Genomic DNA, 27,534 nt, shown 5'->3' on the forward strand with positions numbered 1-27,534 from the left:
TATCTTCACTGCTATCTTGATTCAGAGGCTTTGTGCATTTAGTCGGGTCTTCAGCAATGAACGTTTGGTTATTTGTAAGTATAGGATCTTAAAGGACTGTGTATAAAAAAGGGTTACACTGTTCCCCCAGTATGGATATGAATAACCTCAAACACCTTTAAACCTCAGTCAGTTAACCCCACAGTTACGCTTCCAATGTAAATGCAGTGTGCCAAAACAAACATTTCACGGCTCCTTACTGATTACTCTGTGTGTTAAAGTCAAGCTCACAGAATTTTTTCTCAAGTTAAATCAAACTTAAAATCTGCGTTCTTGGACAAAGAAAGTAAAATAAAATAAATACAAATGCACAATATGTATAAGCTTTGTATGTGAGCATACAATGTTCAAAGTATTCTAACATATGACTATAGATACTGTAATTCAGATTTTATTACTGTATATGTTTTGTGTGTTTATATTTTGTACTGCATACACAATAAGTACAATAGCATATGGTACTAAATGTGTACACAGTATGTTTTTTTGTATTTATATTTTTTAAAATTTTTGTTGCAGAAGCTGTTTTGAAGATATAATTCCACAAAATATATAATTTTGTAGAATTATATCTTCAACAAAGACATATATAGATTTTTTTTATATGAAGACTATGAAGTAAGCACAGACTGTATAATATATCACTAGGTTAATGACATACTGTAGGTTTATAGCAATTGTAATTCTTTTAAAATGAAAGATTACTGTTTATAATGCCCTCAAAATCTATACCCACAATCCTTTTTTGTCACAGTGGGTGCAAATAATATGAATTTTATATGGTGAGGAATTGTCAAAATGAATACCTTTTCTCTCAGCCATCAGTATTTTGGAGACTAGAGTGTGGACATACATTCATTAACAACCTAAGCTGGGTTTTACAAAAAAGAATGCATTATGCAATGCTATATAACATTTTAATATAACTAAAACAATGACAAAATAATTTCAAAGTTAGTAAAGTACAGCACTGTACGAAAGTAATAGCTGAAGGAGTAGAAAGACAAATTGCATTCTAGAAAAAACAGCTGTTGCAGGTGACAATGCACCAAAACACAAAACTACTAGAATACTGTTGTAATATAATGCATGAATGTAATGCACATACTTAAAGCAAGGGTAATTTATTTCAGAAGCATTTGTGTTATCTTTGTTGAAATTCTCTTAACATCCATCCATTAACCAGTCAACAAAATGCTGCACACAAATATAAAAAAAATCCAGTATACGTGGCTGGTGCAGGACTTTGAATTAAATTGAATACCTGCCAACTGTGTGCACTTTGTCCCTGCACTTATTGCGCATGAAAATGTGTTTTGGAAGATTGCCTTTGGAAGGGGTGGGATTTTTTTGGATGGGTACTTTCAAAAACTAACTGTATCTTGCTAGTTTCTCCAGTCTTAAACTAACATCGCACAACCTCACAATGTTGGTTGCATGTTCTTGGTGAGGGTAAGACATTCAAAAGAGACTATGAGGAACTAAGAAAAAAATTCAGAGCTTTAGAAAATAAAACATCAGTGTCACTGCTAATGGTGGAAGCTGAACACAACACCAGAGTCTGAATAGCCAACATTAGTCAACATACCACACAGTCCCGGAGTGAACAATAGTATTGTCAAACAAAACCACAAGGAGAGAAACTGAGAGCAGCCAAATTAAAACTGCTATCTCGCTTCCAGTTTCACTGCAGATTCTTTCTCCATAAACTTAATGAAGCAGTTCAGCAGTGAGTAGTTTAAAATCAGCTGAGTAATGTGTTATTGAGGTTACTCATGACTGTACATAAGCAACATGTGATGAATAAAAGCTTTTTGTTGAGCAGAATGAGCTGACAAGACAGAAAGGGAGAGAAAGTTCTTACTTGTCCTTCCAGTAGAAGTGGCCCCACTGTCCACAGAGATCCTCTATGCCAGCTACAGTGTGCTCCATGAGCTGAGAGCAAAGTGAGACCTGTTAACACTGTGTGCAAAAACATACAGTCTACCACAATTATAGCACTCACAATCTGTGGCATACCCTGCAGTGAATCTCTACATTGATGTTGTCAAGATTGCGGTTGGTTCTGCGGACATTGATGTACTCAATCAATGGTCGAATGCTGATCCCCTGTGGAGAAGCGAAATAAGTAATCGCAGATTCAGCAGAGCCCAGAAAAACACTGTTAAAATCCCAACTGAGTGTCAAAAGATTAGCCTTCACAGATTTAACTTGTTTCAGAGTCAGTGAAATTTGTTTGCTCACTTCACTTCACTTCATAAATCGTGACACAAACCATCTGTCTGTTTCAAGATAGTTTCTCTCTGACTGAGACTCTACTGCTTTACATGCATAAGTCTTCCCTATTTTATTCTACCACTGACAAAACACTAATATACATCATGTATGACCACCCACAGAAACTCTCTTACCTGAAGAAAGACAGTGAAGAGGATGATAGCAATGGTGGCAGTGACAAAGAGCTGCTTGCGGATGATGTGATCGGGAAGAGTAAAGACCAAGGCGAACGAAATTGCACCTCGCAGACCACCGTAGGCCAGACCAAATTGATCTTTCATGTTAAAAGGAATGGTGCGAAAAGGGTTAATGATCTGAGTCATCACCAAAACACCTGGGAGGAGAGGGCAGAAAAATGTCACAATGTTATTTTTTCAGACAGTGTATCGTTAACCAGTTTGAATCTGAGCTAAATGCTGTTTTATACTAACAATTAATCAAGTCAATATGTGTGATGTGAAAGGGGTTGCTTGTTAGTAATGAATTTTCACCCCCATAGCTCTGCCAAACTTTGTGGCAACTTTCAGCTCACTGTTTGGTTTTATAGCCTACAACTGTATTGTTTTGGTTCACTCTAATCAACTTTGTTTCCAGCCGCAGCACAGCAGGCAGCTGTTTTTAGCAAAAAAGCTCTGATAAACTTACTGCACACTAGCTTCATCACTGAAAGGCAGACAGAAGTTAGCAACTAGCTGCTGAACACAGTATAGCATTTAGCCGTTAAGTGTAGCCGTTTAGCCATTATTGTCCCTCAGGACATGGAGACCAAAATAGAGCTAGAAGGTGAGTGCATACTTTGCGGTCGTGTCTTACTGCCCTCTCTGGTTCAGAGTTTCACCTCTGACCACAGAAGTGTGCTCTGTTGAGCCTGTAACCACACACAAAAGTGATGTCACAGGGTGCTGGAGTACTCTTTGACATCAGTGAGGCAAGGGGAGAAGTTAAACCGGAGGTCAGGAATGAGATTTTCAGGTGGGTTACATTACTCTTTAAAAGTGAATTCAGTTAATGTTTTAGCAGATATTATTGCTACGTTTGTTGATACGTTACTGCACCAAGTGCTCATCAGTGAACCCAATGGAAGTATGTGAAAAAAATCAAGTTATGTGTTTGGGCATGCATTTGTATTCACAACACAAACAAAACAGTGACCCACTCATAAAAACTTGTAAAAACAATGATTCACTACACCAAAAAAGACCTCAAAAACTCCAAAGGGCACCTTTAATCTTACAAGCCAACAGATGCCAAGTCCGACAAAACATGACATGACACAGGTACCTCGTGCCCTCTCCTTACCCAGACCTCTCCATAGAAAAGCAAACAGCAATGTGAACAGGATGTAGCCCCAGTTCCACTCGTGTTCTGTTGTTATGGTGACAACCCCAAGAAAGAAGAAGATGAGGGTCTCGGACATGGAGCCAAGCATCTTAATCACATGGCGGATGGTTGTGCAGGAACGCTGGGAAACATTTTCCTCCACGTAGTACTTCATGGTGAGGGCACAGGTCACAATGCTGCAAAAAAACATAAAACACAGCTGTGTTTTTGCTATTTTCTTGCAGTACTGAAACCGCTGGACCTGGAAAAAAATGTTAAAATCTACTCACGCCATGATGGAGGAGAGGGCGAAGAGCTCGGCCACCAGATAGGCCAGGTAGCTGTACATGAAAATGAAGAGTGGCTCGATTTCTCGGACCTTGGAGGTGAATCTTGTGGTAAAGGCAGCCACGAAGCCAAACAGGATGCCAAAGCCCATCCCACCAAGCCCGACCACGAAGAACCTCGTCACCCCCAGGAGAACATCCACTGACTCCACAACCGGCATCTCCGCCACAAAGTTGAACATGTTGTACAACACCTGAAAACAGTTCACACACATGCTGAAACACTCATGCAGACACAGTCTGTGTTCACAATTGCACACTAATGCACTGCCTCATACATAATCAATAAGTATGTGTTATGGCAGAAAATATATATATACAGTATATACTCGGTTTGACAGTACACCCTGTATGAATAGTGCGTTCTGAACACAGCCACAGTCTTTTATGTGCAGCTTTCCATGCATGTTCACAAACAGCCCACACATCGCTGTGAGAGGTCATGGGCGGTGTCGGGCTGCGGCCTCTAATGACACAGTTGCAGATAACCGTAATTTATTGAAATATTTACTCTGCACTGTTTGCAATTTGATAATCTCATTTCAGCAAGCACGCCGAATGAGTCACAGAGAAGGAGCATTTGTCAGAGCAACCGGCGTTGTTCCTTTTCTTCCTGTTCTGCCTATAGCTCTGACTATGAACAAGGGCAACTTAAGTCATACAGTTGTTTTCATGACAATGTGGCTGCTTAAAATCTGCTCGCTGACTGCACAAATCCATTAAAAATAAGTTTTCTGTGCAACCAAGATTTTTTATATGTTGGAAATGATCTGAAATGCCAAGGTAAAGGATGCCATACATAGAGCACATCTTATGATTTCATTAAGGTGCTCAGAGACAATCACAGGGAAAATTGTGGTGTCTCATTTGGATCAAGGAATGGTCTTAATGTTTACTACCAAATGGCAACTATGCAGAATAAAGTTTCCCAGCAACTAACAGCATAAAGCCCTTAAAAACTACTCACACAGGTACATTGCTCATTTGAAGGATACGACAGATGATAATTCATTTTTAAAAAAGGCTAAATGGATTGCAAAACAAACACAACAACACTTGTTAGTCAGATGAATTAATTGGTTTTGGTCTTTTCATGGGATTTTTTATTAAGAAGATAAACACTTCATCTGGGCCTCTACAACTGACACCAGCTTTCACCTAACTAGTGACTGCAGTGCTTGTCTGAAATATTTCTACATTTGGCAAATACACTGCAAGATCTACTTAATTAATAATATTATATTTTTCATGTGATAACAATTAATGAAACTATGCATTCGTATTCTCTCGAGTGAGTCAAAAACGACAACAATTTAAAGGTAAATTGTCCTATTGTGAAATTTATTTATAATAAATTTCATAGCATGCAGGTATTTAATAACTACAGATCAACTTGAATATGATTCCCAGTTAAACTGTGCAACATATTTGAGGTGTTTTGCACAAACAGATATCTTTGTTTGTATTAGTTATCTGTGTGCACTCCAATATCAAATAGGTGTTTGATTATTCAATTTAATAATGGCTTTTATCTGTTTTTGCAAATTAATTCTTCGTATGTAATATGTGAGAGGTGAAATTTCGATTTATTTTATACAGTGGTATTAATTTCAAACCGCTTCCAGAATTTCATCTTTCTGCCATCTGAGTTTCAGTTTCTCATTTCTCCAGTTTATGGATTAACGCATGTGTCAGAGTAATCATGGAGGACCACACCTGTCAAGTTTGTTTTTTATAAATCCCAAGATTTGCTTAGAAAGTGGCATAAGCCCTCTTTTGTACCTATATGCAACATTTATAAATGAGGACCCAGGTCTGTGCACACATCTGTTTTGTATCTCTAACAACATTCGCTCTCTTTCAGTTTTGAGCAATTTATCTGTTCTATTTGTTTATCTTGCCAGTGCACAGACGCTTCCCTCCCACACGTGTTCTCATACATGAACACTAACCCAGAAAGGAGTGCGAACAAATCTTACAGTGTCTGGCGAAACCTGAACTGAGCCTTTAGAGAAATAATAGAAAAGCTTCAGAAATACAACAATGGATCTGTCATTTTATATAATGGCAGTCTTGAAATTAAGGGTTCAAACTAGTTCTTAAAGGCAGGTGGAGTTACAGTAGTTTCTGTAATAAACTTTATGTGGGTCATTCTGACGTGTAGAGCTGGAAGTAAGAGTTAACGAAATAGTGCAATCAATACAAGAGAATTGTAAGGAGATAAAAGAAGAAGAGCACAGGAAGTGCATGTTAGAGGTTAGGGATTAGAGGTGTTATTAGAGAAAGACACTACTACCAATGGACACTTTGACATGTGAGCTGAGGGCAGCCAGGAATTGGACAGCCAATCCTCCAATTAGCCACCCAAATCTGCACAAATCCAAGCACACTTTGTTAGACTCGGCAACAGCCCACTCACCACAGTGACAGCGTCATTGAAGAGGCATTCCCCAAACACCACAATGTACAGCTGCTCATTCACAGACACGTCCTCAAACACGCTCAGCACGGCAACAGGGTCCACGGCTGAGATGATGGTGGCAAACAGGAGGTTCTCCTGGAGGTTGATGTCCTGCACGCCAAACACCTCAATCTGGCATATGGCGTACAGAGACATGCCAATGCCGATGCTGTTCCACAGTGTCCCCACCACTGCAAACCACAACACCTGCAGTAAACACAATGTGAAATTGTCTTTATGTGAGAGCAGGAAGTTTAATCTGTTTTGGGCAAACTGTGGTTTACTTGTAACGGACCGTGCCAAAGTTCTCAAAGAACAGGCTGGTGGGCATGAAGTAGCCTGATTCGAGGACAATTGGGGGCAGCATGTAGAGGAAGAAGACTTTGCTGGTGAGCACAGCGGGGGGCTCCTCATGGACAGAGTACATGATGCCACCCACGATCAGGCCAATGCTGATCAGAAGACAGGACTCTGGCACCCAGATGGTGATCTTGTGGTACACATGGAAACCTGACAATGGGGATGTGAGTTTAGTTAGCACTGTGCCTACAAAGAGTTTCCTTACATCCTCTATGAATGGGTCACACATATTACTGACAACGTAATCATGTAGATTTTGGATCATAACCCATTTCAGTATCATTAAAATCACCTCAATCATGTTACTCACTGTTATGATGACTAGAACGGACTGTCACACTCACCAATCTTTGCGAATGAAGCCAGCAGCACCCAGAGAGTGATCTCAAATGGTATCTGTATTCTTGGGTAATTAATTGTAAAGGCAGGTAAATTAGTCTTTTCCGGTTCTGGATAGGCCTGCGGGACATCATTGGGCTTCACTGTGAAAATTGTGACACCGCTGCTTGGTTTGGGTGGGATTTCTCCTCTGGAGCCATACAGAAGACTTGAAAATGTGAAAATAAGGAGCAGAACTCCTGTTCGTCTAGTAATGCTTAAATCCATAGTGCACAAAGCCCACAGCCCTTTTACAGCAATCCAAAGTGATATGAATATAAATCACTCCATCCAGCTACACAGTCAGAAAGAAACAAATATAAGTTGAGCTTCTCTACTAAACGTTGACTATTTAAATTTGCTCACATGTTCTCACTCATGCCTTCTTAACTTTTCTTCAGAGCTCACAGTGGTGTGGTCCGGGTGAGTCTCCTTCAAACAGCGAGACAACTCACCTGTGGTTCACCTGCGGCGCGTCCACGAGGTCCGGTGAAGGCTGGGCGCGGCCACGAGCGCTCGTCTGATTGGGCGTCACCTGCAGATAGCAGATAAAAGGGGTGGGACATGGTGTTTCTGTGGGCCATTCTGTTCAGTATCGGTGACGAGTTTCCTGAAGACGCTAGTTTCAGCTTTCACTTGTAATACAAACAGTGTCCCTGATTTATCTGAAGTGGCTTATGAATTACAGACGCAAAGCTGAATGGGTATACTGGCCCTATCACAGAGCAAATAACAAAAATGTGAAAAATGGATTGCCATGTGGAGGGAAGTAATGATGTTTGGCTTCCAAAGAAAGTGGGTCTTTACACTTTTCTGCAGCAGCAACCTATGCAAAAAGAAAAATGCATAAAAAAAGAAAAAAGAAACAAAGACCAATATCAAAATATGTACGTTTACTTTTATCTGTGTGCCATGTTTCCGTTTGGACGTATGGTTCAATTGTGTGGTGATGCTTCTAGTAATGATAATAATAATAATAATAAAATACTTCTTGTTGTGAGTATTGTGCACAGAGACTGTGTGTATACGAAGGCATTTGCTTGTGTATCTTCACTTGGCACTTTACATGTGCTGCTCCTTTGACACTTGGTGTTGCCCTTCAGACCCTCTGCCTCACATCAGCTGCTGCTTTGGAGTTCTGTCAACAACAAAAAAAAACATTATTCAGTCACTGACTGTAGTTACATCACACATTAAATCTAAATGACTAGAGAGTGAGTATGTTAATTTTTTTTACTTATAGCATCTCGTAATTCTGATTGACCATTCGTAGTTTTCAATTATAATTTTAAGTTAATCAACATTTTTTATTTATCTTGTGATTCTAACCTATTATCTCATACGTTAAAATAAATTTAAAATCAAAATGTTGACTTGCTATCTCATAATTCAAGGATGTTTTTATTTAGGCCTACCGCTTACCTTTACATAATTATTTTGTCTTATACCGTAATGTTCACTGAGCACCTCAGAATTATGATTTAGTATGTCATAATTCTGACTCATGGAAAAAAATGAAAGTGTTGGTGTGGGCAGGGGACTGAATCTCCCGTTTTATTTTTACAAAGCCCCTCCCAAGCGTTAATAAGACTTCCTTTGGACCACCCCCTCGACTTAGAAAAAAATTGCAATGCTCTTCAAAAACACTCCAAATAATGTATTTATGACAAACATCAAATTGAAATACAGATCCTTTCTATTTTGGAATAAAGAGCTGCTAAAACCAATATTATTCTATCTTTTTATCTCTTTTCTGGCGGAACTATGTTTCCATAGTATTTAATTGACAGAGATGTTATTTTAATGTATAGCCAATACATTACAGTACGTACAGTCTTCCACCCACCTACAACAACAGCATGTGAGGCTATTTCTGGTGGTCCAGTCGGTAGCTGCAGACCAGGCCGGCAGCGCCTCCCAGTGGAGAGAGGACACGCATCCAGCGGAGGTAATACGCCTCGATGTGTCAGAGGGAGTCTGGGCGAGTCTTGACTGCAGCTACATCGTCGAGTGTGCAACCAGGATGCGCATCAATATGAAAAGAAACCATCGCATTTCTCTAAACGGTACGATATATTTATATTAACTCTTATTTCTCATTTGACATGTTATAATCTCTCAGTTTGATCACAGTGATAGATGCGCTCGTACAGAAGGAACACCACCTCGCAACAGAATCAGAATAAGACATGTTTTACAGCCGTAGCAAGACCTCAGACGTCCATTTATCTGTTTTGTTTCTATACACGGCCTGGTTTTTAATGAACGAAGTGTAGCTACACCCTGCAGCACCATGCAGCAGCCTCGTTGAATGAGCATCAGCAGATATCATGACGCAATATTTGTTATTGTCCTAGTGTCAGCCATGGATCCACACTTAAGTATGATGGCAATATTATTGGCCAGTGCTGCCATAAATAGATTCTGATTGGGCATCTCTGGCCTCTGTGTGTTTATTTCCACATAACCAGGCGGGTAAACAGACAGGATGATGCCCTGTTTCACGCAGGTTTGTAGGAGCCCAGGAGAATGTTGATGTAGGATTATGGAGAATTATATTACATAGGCCTATTTGTGTTTTTTCTTAAAACGGATGTGTTGTTTATGGTGCCAAGCCAGTGCAGGCCTCCCAGATTCTCCTAACAGAGTGTAAAGGATTAGATTGTATCTGTTGAATCGCAGTTTTCATAACAGAGAGGGAACTAAATTACACTGAGTTCTTCTGTGGCTAACCTCTAACTGTCCCTCTGTTTCGGTCTTTGTGTTCTTGATGAGGATTATAGAGAAATAAACCGAACAACAGTCCGATTTCTCCTGATATGTAAAGATCCATCTATAGTATAGTGTTCATTCATCATCATCATCAAATGCTTGTTTCTCATGCTCAGTTTACTGCTGTCTGGGTAGAGTTTAGTGTTTAGATAAATGTTCCCCTCTTGGGAATAAACTCGTTTGCATATTCTCCCCCTCTTTGATCAGAAAACAATTTATGGATCAGCCTCTGTGGATGGAGTCAGCCGTCCATGTGTGATGTGTTACATCAAGTTGACGATTGTAGATCAGACTCAGGGGACGGCAAACCGGACAGCTCTGCTCTGGACCGAAACACGATCAATAGACTGAAATTGAGAGGAGCATCGGGGTTACAGGGGAAAACAGGAAAAGGTATTTGGTTGGAGCGGAAAAAGGAGAAGGACAGGGTTGATGACAGAGCAGAAGAAGGGGGGCATGAGGCATTTTGGAGAGATTTAAAGGGATGAGGAGGAGGTGAGCTAAGGAGGAGGACATCTGAGAGGCACTGCAGTGCAGCCGGTGCTGACAGCATCTGCAGGGGGCCAGCTGTGTGCCGCCAGCCTGACTAACTGGGTCATTTTTGTCTCCAGACCGCCCCAGAGGACTGTCTACCTCGAGGACCACCTGATTCCTCTCTGTCCTCGCTACTACACACTACTTTACTTGCTCCCTCGCTCGGTCCATATTGTTATGATCGATCGATGGCTTGTGTTGTCTGACCAACAGTCAAAAATCCAAAGATATTTAGTTTATAATGATATAAAACAAAGAAAAACAACAACAACTGGAACCAGCGAACGTTTGCCATTTCAGTTTGATCACTTGAACAGTTATAAAAATGATTTTATTCTCGCTTCTCCCTTATACCTGATGACTGTTAGACAGATGTAATGATGATGAAGATGCGTGGCTTCCTGTGGGTTTGCATTAGATCTGCTATGGGTTTCCTAGAGAGCTTCCCACAGTGCCCCAGGCAGTGGAGATTACAGCATGTTAAAAGACAGCTCCCACTGACAATGAGTCCCACACAGCCTAATGAGGCAGAGCATCCACGCTGTAATTGTCATTTGTTTAAGTCTCACATACAGGCGCCATAAGACAGATTAAACTGGCAAAGAGCGTCACACTCTGGATTTATTTGTCTTTTTTATTTCATTTTGTGTAAGTGACTATGCAAATGACTTTGCGCGTGACGTCAAAACAGATTCACATGTAAAAATAGATCTCCATGGCAGAAGTCCCACACATGAATGCACAGTGGCACACATACCGTCTTTCTCCTTTTGTCAGTTTGGTGCCAAATAAACAGCCACGGTAGACAAACACTCACTGTACCAGCTATCCCCTCCCTCTACCAGGTCTGTCAATATTTGTGCTGAGAAGGGAGAAAAATGTATTCCAGCTGATCACTCTGAGCAAAGGCAAGTTGATGGACACACACAAGTACTAAAGAGGAAATGTTAACTGAGTCTGACATGTCACAGGAAATGTAAACACTTACCTCTCAGGGCCATTTGAAGCAGCTTTCAGCTCAGGTTAGTCATCAAACCACTTGCTGTGCATCCTTTTTGTTTCCCCTTAACCTTTCACAATTTTTTTCATGCACCATTTTTCCATTTTCAGTTTTCCATTTCTTCTTCTGTGTCTCACTGTCCAGTGGTTCATGTTTGTGCTTAGCTGTGCCTTGCAGGAGGAACCAATACACTGACAGCGTGCTTGCTGATTCTCACTCTTACATCAGTGTCTCAACTTCGTGTCTCCTCCGCTGTGTGCCACACTTAGCACAGCCTTAGTTTCCTGTTCCCTCATGGTTGCATCTAATTTTGGAAGATGCAGAGTTTAACACGAGCAGCACTTCACGCTGTGGCTTTTGTATTATTTTGAGCCTTGTCTTCACAAAATGAGTAACGGACATAACAAATGAGAATTTCAGTTTCACTGTGAGTTACACCACAAGTACTTACTGAATGTGGTGAAATGATCACGTTTGAGATGATATGTAAGTGTTTGTGGTTAAAGTGATTATCAAGTTGCAATAAAAAGGCATCAGTCTAGATCAAGAAAAAATGTTAGATGTTAGATATGGAGAGGTATTAAGCAAGTCAGTTTGTGTTTTGCTTAGAGCAGTGTATGTTGTTAACAACAGGTCAGATTACAATCAAGTTCTGCATTTATTAGGGCTGAACAATTAATCAAAATATCGAAATTGCAATTTTGCAGTATCCAAATTGCAGGAACTGAATTTTTTTTTGATAAAGGGAAAGTGTGTCAAAACTTACCAATATAAACAAAGCATTATGGCCCTACAGGGAGGCCCCAGGCGACAAATTGTATTCTCCAGACGTAAGGGAACGTACATGTTTGGCACAGCCCCCAGCGAAAATGAAATTCATTCCCACTAACATTACAATCGCTGTATCTGTCAAAATAATTGCAATGTGATTTTTTTTGCATACCACTCATCCCTAGTATTTATATTCCTAGATAGAGGATATTTGTTGGTGCTTTTGGTGGCATTTACCTCATTATCATTCTGTGTGTGCCTTTGTGTTCGATATAAGTCTGTCTGAAAGAAGAAATAAAACACACCAGGACAGCACAGATAGCATCAGGAGATAGAAGGTGAATATTCAGTCTGCTGCAGCTGTGTGAAAAGTCACACTTCTCTTCCACTGCCAGTATTAGCACATTCTCAAAGAGAAAGAGAGAAGTCGAGCACTGACAGAAAACGTCTCAAACTCAGTCCAACTGTAATGTGATGGTGAGCATGTGTGCAACCTTTATATGGCTAATGAAAAATTAGTGTGTTAGATGTTTCTGAGCTCAGCTACCATCTTGATGAAAGGATGACATCAAAGAGAAGGTGTCCAGTCTGTCTCAGTTATTTCTAGGGGGACAGGAGATGATCAACTTTCTGTATTTCCTTTCAGGTTTATCATTGACAAACGTGTGAACACTCAGATCAACCTACACGCATTTCAAAGAACTTGACGTGACAGACGTGACTGATTCTGAGTCTGCTCGGCATCGTTCTGCTCCTCAGCCCTTCAATTGTAAAATCCATCATCAGCCCCGACGTGAACCCACCATGTCCGGGAAGGAGCGCAGCCCCCGCCATCGGCCATGGTCGGTCTACCGGGCCAACACGTTTGATCTCTCAGCTGAGATGATGGGGCTGGCTCTCTCAGGTAACTAAGTAACTGCTACCATGGTAACCTGTTTGCTTCATTGATGATGGAAAGGGCTTTAAAAAAGACCTCTTTCTCTCATCCTGCAGGCAACAGTCAGGACCCAGACGAGCCTGTGCTGGAGTTCAGCGTTGGTAAGTTCAGGTGCACACTGTACATGGGTCAGACTGTGTTTGTCCCTTTTTGCTGGTATAAATAGTAATGGTCAAAATATTTAACTTAGAAAGGTCCATTCTTACTACTACTACACCGTTTATTGACAGAGCTTTTATTTACAGCAATAGAACTAATGCGTCCAAGATAGTTGATCATTAACAAATCTTATGACCAAAACAAACAATGAATTGATCCGAGTAACTAAACTACATTTACCTGACGCTTTTATCCAAAGCGACTTACAATTGCTATACATGTCAGAGGTCCACGCCTCTGGAGCAAGGAGGGGCTAAATGTCTTGCTCCAGGACACAATGGTATATGGATCACAGTGGGGGATTGAACCCAGGTCTCTCACACCAAAGGCAGGCATCTTATCCATTGCTCCATTACCACCCCATAACTAGCAGGCAAGTACTGTCTGTGTATTCAAAGCCTGATATAGCCTAAAAAAATAAAAACTATTAAAAACACATTAATGAGCCAGCTTCCTTCATTGTGAAGAACATGGGTACTATCGTTCATTTATGTTGATTTTCCACATACACCTTCAACAGTAAAAACTGTTAATCCACAGCTAAAAATAATGCCTAAAATTAGTAATGATTACTGAAAACGACAGTGCCCAGATTATTTAGATAATTTCAATGAACTGTAAAAAAGAAAAATGAAGCTATATATTTGTGGACCATTTGAAATATTTATGTATTTAGTAGGTACAAATGGGCTGTATGCCAGAGACAAACAAGGGATAAGTATTGAAGGATTTACTCATGTATTTTGGTATTTTCCTGGGAATCTATCAATCCGAAAATCTAAAATAGTCCCAGCTGTATCCTTTAAAGCTGCACTAATCAATATTTTTATATTAATAAATAACTTTTATATTAATAAGTAAATGTGTAATGTTATACGAGTTGTCTTCAGTTCCCCTCAGTTTTTTAGAATTTTTTAGTCTACTGTTTTGGTTTTACGGCCCACAAATTTGCTGTTATAGTTCACCGTTGTCTGTCTTTTTCAGACCCAGCAGAATATTTTCAGTGAAAAACTTTGATAAACCCACTTTATGCTACATGCCCAGCACCAAAACAGACAAAGTTAATGAGTAGCTGGTGATCAACGTGGACCAATTAGCAACTACAGCAATTTTCCCCTCAAGAGCTGGGGAGACTTAAAGGGAGAGTGAATATTGGACTGTCACCAGGAGACCAGAAACACAACTCCAAATGAATGATAATATTGCTCCATGTTTGTAAATTGGCAAACTTTTTGCAATCATGTTCACCATATTAATTTTACACGGTGATAATATGTCAATTATGTTTTTACAGCTTGTTCAGCTGCCCACAGTTGGCCAAAATAATTATTTGATGCTGCTTTAAAGGATGAGGGACGATGTGTTTTGTTAGTGATTGGCTCAAGAGGCAACTATTTCTCATTCATCATTTGTTAGAAAGACTTGTTTCATATTTATCCCTTGTTCAACCTGAAAGCATTAGTGTAAACTACCGATGCTCACCAAGTACTAACTCAAAAATACTGTATTACATCCCTCCCATGGCCAAGGATTAGTGACCATCCCATTATTAAATCCCACAGTTTGTAATCCTTTCCTGTGTTTATATGCTGTTGCAGCCTGCAGTGAGCTGGTTACTCCCTCTCTGGACCGTAAGCCAACCAGCTTCGTCGCTGTCAGCTGCACCACTCCGCCGCAGGCCTTCTGGACCAAGCATGCTCAAACTGAAATCATAGAGGTACACAGCTGCCTGCTTGCCCTTGCTCTGCTGTCTGCCTTTTGTTGCAGACTTCAAAACAATTTCACTTCTCCCTCTGTCTCTGTTTTCAGGGCACCAGTAACCCTATCTTCCTGAGCAGTGTAGCGTTCTTTCAGGACTCTCTGATCACTCAGCAGACTCAGGTCAAGCTTTCTGTCTACGATGTAAAGGACCGCTCCCAGGGCACGGTAAGCCCCAACCCAAGAATCATTTCTTGCAAAACCACTTGACTCCACTGTCTTCAGATTTTTTGTTAGGGAGTGACTAAAGTTGACAAACCATTCATAGTCCACACTTACCTGCACGAAATCCTCTAAATCCTTTGGGTGGGTGTGGTTTTTGACAGATGTACATGCTTGGTTCGTCCATGTTTTCTGTGAAAGAGCTCCTGCAGGACAAACACCATAGACTGCACCTGACTCTCAGGTACCAGGCAGACACAAAGCATTTTTTCCTCTGCCAGTCACAAAATAATTGCAACTGCATGCTGGATTTGGGGGTTCAGATGTGTTTAATTTACTTAATGTCACTGTGGGTCAGGTCAGCGGAGAACGAGCGCGTGGGGAACATTACCGTCATTGCCTGGCAGATAGAGGAGAAGCGTGAGCAGAGAGCTCCTGTTGCAAGATTACAGAGAGGAGACACTGTAAATGGAAGGGTGAGTGATCGGGAGTGCCTTTACTAATTATAATCCAGCAACCCTAACTAGCTATTGTACATAATGAGTACTTTTGGAACTTCCAGTACGTTATAATGCCAGTACGTAACAGAGTATTTTTACACGGTGGTATTGCTACTTTTACTTAAGTAAAAGATCAGAGTATGTCTTCCACCACTCTTAATATTATCACCTTGGGGTTTTGAAAACTGTTTCACTGTTTTCTGACTTTATTTTAGCCGAACAATGAATGGCTTAATCAAGAAAATAATGGGCTGAAAAATTGATAGTGAGTAGTGAGTAGTGTAACAGTTGTAGCCCTAGAAAACACATTTAACCTTATATTGTTTTGCCTGACTATGTATCTCTGACAAAATGTTATCTGTCTATTGCGATCTTATGTTTTTTAATAGATCAATGAAAGAGAAAGTTAAAAACATGAAGGTCAGATAGATTCCATTAGGTAAACATTACTGTGATTTTTTCGTGTATGTTTGTGTCAGATGGTTCTCGCTGTTGATGAAAGCCTGACTGAATCCATGGGCATTAAATCCAAGTCTTCATCTCTGTGTAAAGACCCACTGCTAAAGGCTGGTGAGTGTGTCTCTATGAACGAAATATCAGCTGCCTGTATAACTGAGTGAGAGTTTAGTAAACAGGTGACTAGCCGAGCCATGGTGATGGTATGTTTGGGTCTGCTTCAGTGTTTGGGGGCGTAATGTCGCGAACGTACCGGTTCCCCACCACGGACGGCAACCACCTCCGGATCCTGGAGCAGATGGCGGAGAGTGCACTCTCCCTTCATATTCCTCGACAGTTTGTCAAACTGCTGTTGGAGGAAGATGCCGTTAGGTAACGTCTGGAAAACGTCTGTCTCAGATATTTTCATTTTAAATGTTTTCAGCAACCTGAAGATAAATGACTATCCAGTGTCTCACAAGAAGAAAAAGAAATTAAAGTAATTTTTCATGTCTCCATTGGAGATATTAAACTAAAATTTGTGTGTGCTTCTAGGGATACAACATGCACTGTATACTCTTTATGTATTGAGACGATTATATATTATAGGCAGACATTATCAGAACAACTCCCACTGTTGCCATTCTTACTAATGGTTGCTGGTAATGTGGGTAATTTGAGGAGTTGGACTTGCTCTGCTCTACCTTCATTGAACAAGATGCACTAACTGCAAGCTGTGAGCTCACCAGCGCATCAGCTGGATGTCTTGATCATAAATGCGTTTGTGTGATGTGAAGGGTGTGTGAGCTGGAAGAACTGGGTGAGCTGTCTCCGTGTTGGGAAAACCTCAGGAGGCAGATCATCACTCACTATCAGACCATCATCCTCACCTACCAGGAGACCATAAGTGACCTGCATGAATATAAAGGTTAGAACCACTAACTATTCATAACATATCAACCACAAACTATGTACAGCATTGGACGTTATTAGTCACAAGGAGTACCACACAGCCTGTGAAGACAGTTCTTTGAGTCTTGGGGGGCTTCATCAAGTCCAAGAAAATCACCAGGGTATCTCAGCTTGGCCTCAGATTCTACAAAGTAAACTTCACAAACTGGGGGCTGGAAGCAGCATATAAACACAGGAAGACATAAAAAAATATGTGGGTATGTGTAGGATCCAGTGTTTTTAGAGTTTGACCCCTATTAGGCACTAAACTTGGGTTTCTCGGCCTCTGCTGCATCATTTTTAAAGTATATGTCTCTCGCAATTTCAGCAATGTTAGTGTGCAATGTTTCTAATGAAAGTGCAACATTAAATCGTTGAGTGCCCCTTTAAGTAAAACATTTTTTTAAATTGTCGGATGATAACCAGTGCTACATTTTATATATTTATATTTCCATGTATAATATCACTTTAGGACTTCTATACCCTAATGTGTACAGATACAGAGAACTTCTTTCTTCCTTTCTGCTCCCTCCAAGGTCCTTCCTTTAAGTCTAGTACCTTGAAAGCTGAGAGGAAGTTGGAGTTTATTCCTACTAACCTGCACATCCAGAGGATGAGAGTACAGGGAGAGTCTGGCTATGGTAGGTATTTGTGCGCATACTGTATGTTTGCATGTGCCGCATGCATGTCCGAGGTTTTGAAAATATGGGTTATTTAGTATCTTCCTCCTCTTTGTTACATTCCTCCAATAAGACTGGACATACGATGTTGTGACTATTGGTGCTCCGGCAGCACATCATCAAGGCTTTAAAGGTTGCGGCCTCAGAAAGCTGCTGCACAAGCTTGATGAAGCCAGGAAACAGTGAGTAGAGCGAAGCAGAAAATACAGGTTTCATGGTTGCATTTCATTTTACTAGTGATTAATTCATAATTTGTTTTGATTTTTTTTTTTGCTTAACTCAATCAGCACTTATGAGGAGGAAAGGTGAGATTACATGTCGGGTATTATAGGTTCCTTGTGTGTGTGTGTGTGTGTGTGTGTGTGTGTGTGTGTGTTTTTGTTACTGCTGTGTTTAACCATACTTGTTCCACAATTTATTGTCTCTTTTATGTCTCTGTCTCTCACACATAAATGCACACTCAAAGCTCTGCTGGCTCTGGCTCTAAAGGAATGGCATACCAGCCTCAGGATGTCGTGAAAGCAAAGGAGCTGATTGGTCAAATTAACACTCTGAAGACACAAGTGTGTTACTACACTGAACGTCTGTCTCGAGCCGCCAAGGAGCGCTCAGCCAATGCTCTGGAGAGAACCCTGGCCATCCTAACAGAGAAGGTATGGACCCACTGCAGGGTTTCAATCAGAGGCTGTGTAATAGTCTCTTCTCTGTTTAATCTCTGTCACTTTCCCTCTCCTTCTGGCTTTCACTGATTCCTCTGCCTCGACATTTTATCTCAACTTGTGTTGCCTGGATAGAAATGATCAGTTCTTGCAAGCTAAAAACATCTTTAAATTCAATTTTGGCAGGCGTGTGCAGTAAAAAAAGGGACATTAGGATACTATGCAACAGATATAACAAGACGTTCTGACCGACTTACCGACAGCATCGTCAGCAATCCTCTGAGTCACAGAAACAGATCAATAAGATCAATAATCTAATTTCATTTAAATTGCTTGTTGGTCCCATTGATAAAAGTTTTAATCACATTAGTTGCTGACATCTTTGTTGAGCAGTGAAATATATAGTTACACTACACATTAATTTTTATCTAAATGTATCATAATATAGACAGCACAACATGGCCAGTTGTTTTATCCTAAAAAAAACCTTTTGCCTATCTAACAAATGGGGAAAAGGAAAAAAATAAACACCCACTGCTAAATAAAAATAAATTTTACAAGCCATTTGTAATGTCAAGGTTTATGAACTTGGAAGAGCATTGCTTTGCCCCAAGTCACTGTTAATCGAAAGCCCACATTAAAACCAAATTGTTATGACCATCACCATCCCCTCTCTCTGTCCTCACCTTCTGCAGACTCGTCAGTTGGTGACCGTGTGCGACTCCAAGCTGCTGTCCTCTGCCATCCTCGCCCTGGCAGCCGCTCGCCCAGAGTTCACTCAGCAAGGGACCCCGTCCCCGTCAATCTCCTCCCTCTCGCCCTCCTCTCATTCCCCCTCACGCTCCCCCTCCCGCCCCCCGACCTCCCCATCTCATGCTGCCACCTCACCTTCTCGCCATGCAGCTCCTCCGGAGGTCAGCGAGGGCAGTAAAAACAAGCGCGCCTCCATGCAGGCAGACTTGCACGAGGAAGAGTGGGTAAGAGAGGAGCCCATGTGCTTTTTGATGTCTGTGTTGATGGGTTTTTTTGTGGTAACTCCATTTGCAGTGTGTGTTTTTGTGTGCAGGGGAAGGTTTGGCTAAATGTTGATAAGAGCCTGGATTGTGTGATCCAGAGGGTGGACAGGCTGCTGCAGCGAGACAAACTCCAGAGCGACAGTAGCTCTGAGGATGTCTTCCTGCTCGCCACAGAGGAGCCGGGTAACACCAAGAAAGGTATACACGCAAACAGAATGTTCTTCTTTTTTTTTTGCTGTTTGTTGCATGAATGTGGCACAATCATACAAAGATCAGAGGGTTAATATGAATGTGCCACTGTCATGAGATGCCATAGTAACTAAGAAGCTTTCTGGCTACTTCCTGAGCATAAAGACAAGGATTTACTACCACCACCTTCATCATCATCATCATCACTGCAACCATCACGTCATTCTCTGTTATCATCACCATCCTCGTATCTACCACAAATTTATCAACCATCATCATTATTCTCTCACCAGACTCCTGCATGCCTTTCACATCCTGTTGACCACATCTGTAGGTTCATCCTCATAATCATGTTAACTGCTCCAGTGTTGCTGGATGTTTAACATCTTAACTATGATGTTGAGTGCAAGTGGAATTCTGTCATTATCTTAACAGCCTTTTCTTTCTCTCACTCATAGATACCAGCCCAGTGGTAGAAAAGACGTCCCCAGGTGAGAGCAATGTTCCCTTAACACAGTGGTTCTCAAACGTTTTCTGTCATGCCCTCTTCAGAAGCCAAAAAGAGTTCATGTTTTGTTTATGTCACGACATAAATCATATTCATGTAACTTTAGGTCCGCTCAACATCCACAACCCCCCAAAAGTGGCTATAAGCCCCTCCCAGAGGGTCAGGCCTGCACCCCAGTTTGAGAACCACTGCCTTAACAAATCATTCCATATGTCCTGGAAGTTGTTTACAATATAGACACACTTTTGAGTATAGGGCCAACTGTATTATGTGAGAATTCAAGATTGTGAATTAAAGAATTGAATTTATTTACCAAAATGAAGAAACAAGGCTCACCAAATCCACTGAGTTTCTCGACCTTGGGGTCGGAACTCCATGTGGGGATGCTTGATATGCAGTCAGGAGAAAATTTATAGGACTAATATATTGATATTTGTTTCTTATATTTCTAAAAAAAACACACACAAATTTTTTGAAATAGAGCATCATTTCTATTTGATCCACCTGGCAGTCCCTCCATTCTCTTGAAAAGAGCATACAAAGGTCAATGTGACAGCTACCTAACTGGTTGAGGTTGAGAGACTCTGCTCTGACCAGTAAAGTAAACATGACATACTGTACATACATTAACAATATGAAGACATTATGGCAGTTTTCTGCTAAGTATATTGTATCAATCATGCCCTGTGTGGGTTAAATATAATGTGATCAACTAATCAATACTTATATACAGATGTACAGAAGTATTTTTATGTACTGGATCTGCATGTACCCTGTGTATGTGTGTGTGTGTGTGTGTGTGTGTGTGTGTGTGTGTGTGTGTGTGTGTGAGAACATGGGTTTGACCCGTCTCTGCCGTGTCCGCAGGTGAGTGGAGCGAGGCGCTGTACCCTCTCCTCACCACACTGACGGATTGTGTGTCCCTGATGAGCGACAAAGCAAAGAAGGCCATGGTGTTTCTGCTGATGCAAGATAGCGCCCCCACCATCGCCATGAGCCTCACCCTTCAGTACCGCCGCGATGTCGTCTTCTGCCAGACGGTCCGTCAACTTCTACCTCCCCCTTCTGATTATTCTGTCTTTCACGCATTTGTGGTTTTGGAGAAATACTTGTTTACACAGTGTGCATAATATACATTAAAAACATGACCATTCACCTGTGTACTGACATGAGTTGTGCTGCTTACAGCTGACAGCGCTGATCTGCGGCTTCATTATCAAACTGAGGAACTGTCTCTGTGACTCAGGCTTCCTCAGGCAGCTACACACCATCGGCTTACTGGTGCAGTACGAGGGCCTGCTCAGCACCTACGGTAACCTGTGTGTGAGGATGTGTAGGAGTGTTTGTGTCTGCATACTTGTTTAGAAATTTATCATCACACAGTTAATAGAAAGCCCTAAGAGACACACATTCACTAAGCCTGTAAAATCTTACAGAAAGTGTTTGAAAGTGTGCTAGATAATCGTGCTAATTGGCTTATAGTGGCTTTGATTTATCCTAAAATCTGTCCTAAAGGTTTAATCATAAAACCTGAAAATATAGGAGTTTAAATAAGTTTTTGTGCAAAATTTTAATCATGACACTACGCTGTGACAATTTAAAGGCATCAAGTTGCTGTTCCATATATAAAAATGCATCAAAACTGAATCAGAGTAAATATTAAATTGTGCTGTCTAAATCTGATTTCAATTGCAATATCCGTTTAGAAGTTAGGGCAGTTTATTGGAAATAGACCATACTTGCCAAAAGATTTGGTAACCAATGATAAGAAAACAAATTACAAACATTTGGGGGCAAATAGAAATATTTTATTTACCAAATTTGTTAAACATTTATCTGTAGACTGCTGCTATCTGCATTAAAACCTTCCTCAGCCAGTGGCTTAACTTTTCACCACCTGAAATCTGTTTAAGAAGTTTTGAGATAATAATAATAATAATAATAATGATAATAATAATCTTTATTTGTAGAGCACTTTTCAAAAACAAGTTACAAAGTGCTTTAACAAGTGTAAATAATACCCAAGAGACAATAATACAAAAACAATACAAGATAAAAGCATGAAAACATTGAAAAGACTAAAATACACGTTTAAGATAAATATAAAATTAGTAAAATACAATAAAATAAAAGGGATCAAATAAAGTCAAATAAGATCGGGAAAGGCTCTCCTATAAAAGTACGTTTTAAGAAGGGACTTAAAAGAGTTCACTGACTCAGCCGACCTGATTTCCTTGGGCAGGCTGTTCCAGAGCCTCGGGGCCCTGACAGCAAACGCTCTGTCCCCTTTAGTTTTCAGTCGAGACTCTGGAACAGACAACAGACCTCTGCCCGAGGATCTCAAGGTACGTGCTGGGGGACTAAAAGGTCAGAAATATAACAAGGCGAGAGGCCATGAAGAGTTTTAAAAGTAATCAACAGAATTTTAAAGTCAATTCTAAAACATACTGGGAGCCAGTGCAATGAAGCTAAAATAGGAGTAATGTGGTCATATTTCTTTGTTCTGGTTAAAAGCCTGGCAGCTGAGTTCTGGACAGTCTGGAGTCGATCAATAGATTTTTGGGTTAAACAGGTGAAAAGGCTGTTGCAATAATCCAGGCGTGATGAGATGAAGGCGTGTAAAATGGTCTCGGTGTACTTAAAAGTTAACATAGATCGAATTTTTGCTATATTTTTAAGTTGATAAAAACATGATTGAACAAGCTTTGTGGTGTGCTGCTCGAAATTTAATATCCTGTCAATTCAAAGACAAACAAGCAAACATGTAGGACCAAAAACAACATCCCTGGTTGGGGTGTTCTTTCTGTTACTTTGCTAGAGGATATAATTGGGGTTTTGTGAATTATTATCACTATAAACCTTCTTGTTTCTTAAAGGTGAGGAGCTGGCCATGTTGGAGGATATGAGCGTCGGAGTGATGGACCTGAGAAATGTCACCTTTAAAGTTACCCAAGCAACTTCGGGTTTCACCCCAGACATGCTGCCGGTGATCACAGGGAACAGGAACGGCTTTAACGTCAGGGTACCAATGCCTGGGGTGATGTTTGACACGCTGCCACGAGAGATCCAGAACGGCATGCTGCTGCGCGTGCAGCCCGTCCTGTTCAATGTGGGAATCAACGAACAGCAGACGCTGGCTGAGAAGTGAGTCACTGAAATTTGAGGGCAGGAAAGGTTAAGGGCTGGAGGACAGTAAGTAATGGATAGGAGAAAGGGCACCCCAGAGGAAAATGTCATGTAGGTCCATTTTTAAGACATTGTGGTACATTTTGTGGTACTTTTCAAATGAAATATTTCAAATTGTAATCAAATACAACAAAGTGCTTTTACCAAATAAAAACGGGGAAAGGCAGTTTTCTAGAAATAACTTTAATCGTTGGGTTGAACAAATTTGGCATAGTTCAATTATTCAAGGTTCAATTCATAGCTTTTGTTTTTTGGAGTTGTTTCTGAGATTTTGAATGGGTTCTTCTATAAAAATATATATATATATTTATATATATATATTTTAATATTAGATACTGTTTTGAAAATTTTTCTTCCTCACAAAAAAGTCATATTACAGTGATATATATAGTGTACTGTAGTTAAATGATGATGTTTCTCCTCTTTATCCACCTGATGCTCATTAGAACATTAGAAAATGGAGGAAATAAGTTGAATGAAGTTGTTTGAATCAGGAGTGAATAGATGGAGTGAGAAAGGTTGCTGCTCGTTAGAACCTCCATGCAAACCAATGTTGAGCTGCCTCTGAGCAAGATACTGAAACCTAGTTAAACTGGGTTGTGAATGTAATACATGTGCTCATTTTTAAATTGCATTATTACAGCAGGACATTGCAGTGGTAGTCATGAAAGATTTAGACTCTAATATCTTATTCAGGTTTGGAGACACGACACTGCAGGAGGTGATCAACACAGAGAGCGTGACTCGCCTCAGCTCATACTATGACCAATTTAAAGAAGTCCTGCCAGAAGACTGTGAGTTTACATGCATACAGATACAAAATACTGTTATCAGAAGGGTAAATGTGTATCTTCTTGTTCCCATATTTAACTCAGCTCATCGTTCCTACCCGGTTCTCTCCTCAGGCCTGCCCCGCTCCCGCAGTACCACCAGTCTGCCCGAGCTGCTTAAACTGCTGAGCCAGAATGTGAATGCCAAGAAAAGCAAGAACGTGGAGATACTGTGGCAAGCAGCCGAGGTAGACTTGCCTATCGTGTCTTTTCTATGCAGCCCCCAACTTTAAAATCTCTGTCTTTTTCCCCTAATCTCTTTCTCCAAACTCTAAAAGGCATGTCGCCGGCTGAATGGAGTGCGTTTCACCAGCTGTAAGAGTGCCAAGGACCGCACAGCCATGTCTCTGACTCTGGAGCAGTGTCAGATCCTGCAGCAGGAGCACGCCCTCGCCCCACAGGTCTTCTACCAGGCCTTAGACTGCATGCGCAGGTCAGCTGATGATGAAAGTCATAAATCTCACGTTATTACCCCTACACCAAATGCTCCTAAGACAGGTAACATATTTGCCAAAATAAATAATGCATGGCTTTTGTTTCTCCACAGTGAGGGCTGCAGGAGAGAGAACACCATGAAGAATGTGGGATGTCGTAAATATGCCTTTAACTCTCTCCAGCTCAAGGCCTTCCCCAAACAATATCGCCCTCCAGAGGGCACATACGGCAAGGTTGAGACCTAAGTGGACTCCTCAATCTGGAGGAAACAAAAAGACTGATGTCACCACAAAAACAAAAATACCAACACAAACTGGAGCAACAGCCCTTTGTTTTGTGCCACTGTTAAGAAAAGTAATGTCCAAGTGCCAGTGCTACTGTAGATTGTTTTATAGCGGTTCCCCAACTCCTCCAGTAATACTAGAACCACACACTTTTCACGGTTACTTCACAGCCAGAAAGAGTAAAGATTTGGCTTTCTGTGTAACATAGTAGCCAGTATGCAGACAACACTGTTGGCTGTTGTACCAGTTGTAGCATTAGGAAGTGTACAACTGAGTCCTTTTAACTTGTGTCCCTAGAAATAACTTGTGCAACTGTCTCAGCCTTTAGAAAGATGATGTGGGACACACATCTGTCCTTGCTGCTTTTTTTTTTTTTTTATCAGTTTGTCAGCTTAAGAAAAAGTCCATTTATATTTTTATCATTATCAACAGATGCCAAGCGAAGACCAAACCCAACAAAGAATTGATCTGTCAAAACCTGATACAGCATATTCCTCTGTGTGTAGGCAAAATGTTTTTGAAGCATTCACTAATTTCCAGCCTAAAACACAAAGTGAAGCTGCATGTAGATCCCACAGATCTCATTTTATTTGTCGAGTGTTGTCATTTTTCTTAATAAATTCAGACTAATGGTAAGAGCAGCAAGCAAGCAGGGGACTGTGCTGTGTGGAGATTACAAAATGTGAAAAGATGTCTTGAAAATAGATTTTTAAGAAACTTACTGTATATCTTGCTGCCATTTGGAGCTGCCTACACGTGAGGTTGCCTAGTGTAGCTTTAATCAGACTTCGATCAGGTTTGTAAAAACAAATGTCTTTGCCTGTTAAGATATTTCTCTGGACCTAAACTGCGCTGCAAAAGGACATCTGTTGAAGTCACAGCACTTTTCTTGTCTCCCTCCCATTGTATCTCCTTTACATCTTCTTCAGTCACATAAATATTCAACACAGTATCACTCTGTACAACAAGCACAGATCTTTAAGAAGTGCATATCTTGCATTTGTGTTGCAGTGATTTTGTCTAATGTGATTTCTGAGGTGCTTCTGATGCTACACTGGAAGCGTTAATGGGGAACCGGTTCACAAATTGTGGGCTTTAGAAGCAGTGCATTACATTATTCTATACTTCTAACATATCTACAGATATTTAGGACATTTCTGCAGTTTATACGCAGCATTATATTGGTTCGACAGTCCTTCAAACTTTTGGTTTTTATTTATTAAAAGTGTGTGTTCTCGGTTTGACAGCATTCTGAATTATGCACATCTTTGTGATCCAATATGGATGAAAACTTAATTTAACCTGCATGAAGATTTAAAAAACTCCTACTGCTTTATACTAGTTAATAATGAATTAAAAGTACACATGAGCACTTGACAGATGGTTTTAGACTGAAGTGAAATAATGCATATTGCATTATTCTACCGACCTTCAACAGCACCTCTTCTGTCTTCAGTTTACCAGCTCCAGGCTCCAATGTACCTTAATGTACAAAACATACAGAGACAGTTGATTTTATTTTGAAAATTATTTTGCTTACAGGTATTTATGTTGATATGTCTGTTTTTGCCAAATGTTGTTATAGTTTTATCCATTGTTATTGAGTAAGTTATGACCTTGTTCTCATCAGTTGTACATGCGCACAGGTTAGACAGGGGAGTTTTGGGAGATGCCTGCACCCCCCCACAGGTATGACGTGAAACTGGATAATGAATAAAGGCTTGTCAATGCCAAATGAGTGTGTCCGTAAACTAAATTTGTTTGTGAATTTAGCAGCAAATATTTCACCCTTTTAACTCTGTCTCACACTAATTGCCTCAGAGAGAAGCATCTTCAATTTTATTATGTCCATTTATTTTTCTTCACTCTAAAAACAAGCTCCCGATCAAGGCTCATTACTTAATAAACAAAGTATGCAACTGCTCCAGGCACAATGTGTGTATGGTTTGTGGATATTTGGATGACTACAAATATGTTCATGAGTAATTAGAATTAGAAAATGAAATTTAAATGACTAGGCTATGCATAATCATTTCTGTTGCCTAAATGCTCATCCACAGCTATGATATCCGGGAAATTATGTGAGGAATGTGTACTAATCAGAATGATAACGGTGTAACAGAGGCTTCAAAGCTATCAGGAGAGTCCACGAAATGTCAGTCAGTTACAGTCTGTTCACACTCACACAGTCCTGAGAACAAGAGTAATTGACTTTTTTTTTTACAGCAGACATTTTGACTTGTCTTAGCAGGCAAAGCACAAGTGTTACATATAACATTAATGATGGCTCTGTTATGTTCAAGTGTCCCAGTTAGTCATGACAGTGTGACACCCATCATTAATTTGAATATTTGCACCTGTGTTTCTACTACTGTGACATGAAAAACTCCAATTTCAGTCATCTGTGTGGGTTTAGCATGAGTGTGCAGTGCAATTAAGACTCATAGAGGGGTCCTGTATCAAAAACAAGTTTTAATCCTATGAATTCAAATTGGTTTAATTTCATTTTACTTTAAGTGTTAGTATGCAAACACAGTGTACAAAGAGGAGATGGTGGTGGTGGTGGTAGTAGAAAGTGATTGTGAC

At 40.5% G+C, this 27,534-nt stretch overlaps 2 protein-coding genes across 6 annotated transcripts in view; one reads left to right on the forward strand and one right to left on the reverse strand.

The window, feature by feature from the left end:
* slc9a2 (solute carrier family 9 member 2) overlaps positions 1 to 9,156 on the reverse strand; it is a 14,170-nt gene extending 5,014 nt beyond the window's left edge. Inside the window, exons 1-11 of one of the 4 annotated variants that reach the window (XM_038720838.1) lie at positions 9,029 to 9,156; positions 8,249 to 8,320; positions 7,638 to 7,717; positions 7,149 to 7,286; positions 6,740 to 6,954; positions 6,403 to 6,651; positions 3,927 to 4,177; positions 3,616 to 3,833; positions 2,451 to 2,650; positions 2,059 to 2,148; positions 1,904 to 1,974 (exon numbers count right to left, since the gene is read on the reverse strand). In XM_038720838.1, the coding sequence (XP_038576766.1) occupies positions 1,904 to 1,974; positions 2,059 to 2,148; positions 2,451 to 2,650; positions 3,616 to 3,833; positions 3,927 to 4,177; positions 6,403 to 6,651; positions 6,740 to 6,871 (1,211 nt within the window). In that variant the 5' untranslated portion in view covers positions 6,872 to 6,954; positions 7,149 to 7,286; positions 7,638 to 7,717; positions 8,249 to 8,320; positions 9,029 to 9,156. The other 3 variants (XM_038720834.1, XM_038720837.1, XM_038720833.1) reach the window with 3 other exon arrangements.
* On the forward strand, positions 9,126 to 26,683 carry inpp4aa (inositol polyphosphate-4-phosphatase type I Aa). Of its 2 annotated transcripts, XM_038720831.1 has the most exons (24): positions 9,126 to 9,248; positions 12,906 to 13,163; positions 13,253 to 13,297; positions 14,954 to 15,072; positions 15,165 to 15,281; positions 15,440 to 15,519; positions 15,634 to 15,751; positions 16,255 to 16,345; positions 16,456 to 16,603; positions 17,008 to 17,138; positions 17,698 to 17,802; positions 17,915 to 18,023; positions 18,129 to 18,146; positions 18,308 to 18,494; positions 19,196 to 19,477; positions 19,567 to 19,714; positions 20,164 to 20,196; positions 21,081 to 21,253; positions 21,402 to 21,525; positions 23,090 to 23,357; positions 24,096 to 24,193; positions 24,305 to 24,417; positions 24,508 to 24,662; positions 24,777 to 26,683. In XM_038720831.1, exons 2-24 carry the CDS (start codon positions 13,064 to 13,066, stop codon positions 24,907 to 24,909), a joined length of 2,895 nt encoding a protein of 964 aa, XP_038576759.1. In that variant the 5' UTR covers positions 9,126 to 9,248; positions 12,906 to 13,063; the 3' UTR covers positions 24,910 to 26,683. The 2 variants fall into 2 exon arrangements, with proteins under 2 accessions (XP_038576759.1, XP_038576760.1); XM_038720832.1 differs by lacking the exon at positions 18,129 to 18,146.
* The last annotated feature ends 851 nt before the right edge of the window (positions 26,684 to 27,534 follow it).

This window comes from Micropterus salmoides, unplaced genomic scaffold, assembly GCF_014851395.1.
Source record: "Micropterus salmoides isolate LMB-PRFRI ecotype aquatic unplaced genomic scaffold, ASM1485139v1 Ms_hic_scaffold_15, whole genome shotgun sequence".
Taxonomy (NCBI): domain Eukaryota; kingdom Metazoa; phylum Chordata; class Actinopteri; order Centrarchiformes; family Centrarchidae; genus Micropterus; species Micropterus salmoides.

What these genes read in the sequence shown, in the direction of transcription:
- inpp4aa (XM_038720831.1), top strand. Translation starts at nt 13,064, where the DNA reads ATGTCCGGGAAGGAGCGCAGCCCCCGCCATCGGCCATGGTCGGTCTAC. An exon ending in GAGACACTGTAAATGGAAGG is followed by an intron (nt 15,752 to 16,254) that starts GTGAGTGATCGG and finishes TGTTTGTGTCAG; the next exon opens with ATGGTTCTCGCTGTTGATGA. An exon ending in TTGGAGGAAGATGCCGTTAG is followed by an intron (nt 16,604 to 17,007) that starts GTAACGTCTGGA and finishes TGTGATGTGAAG; the next exon opens with GGTGTGTGAGCTGGAAGAAC.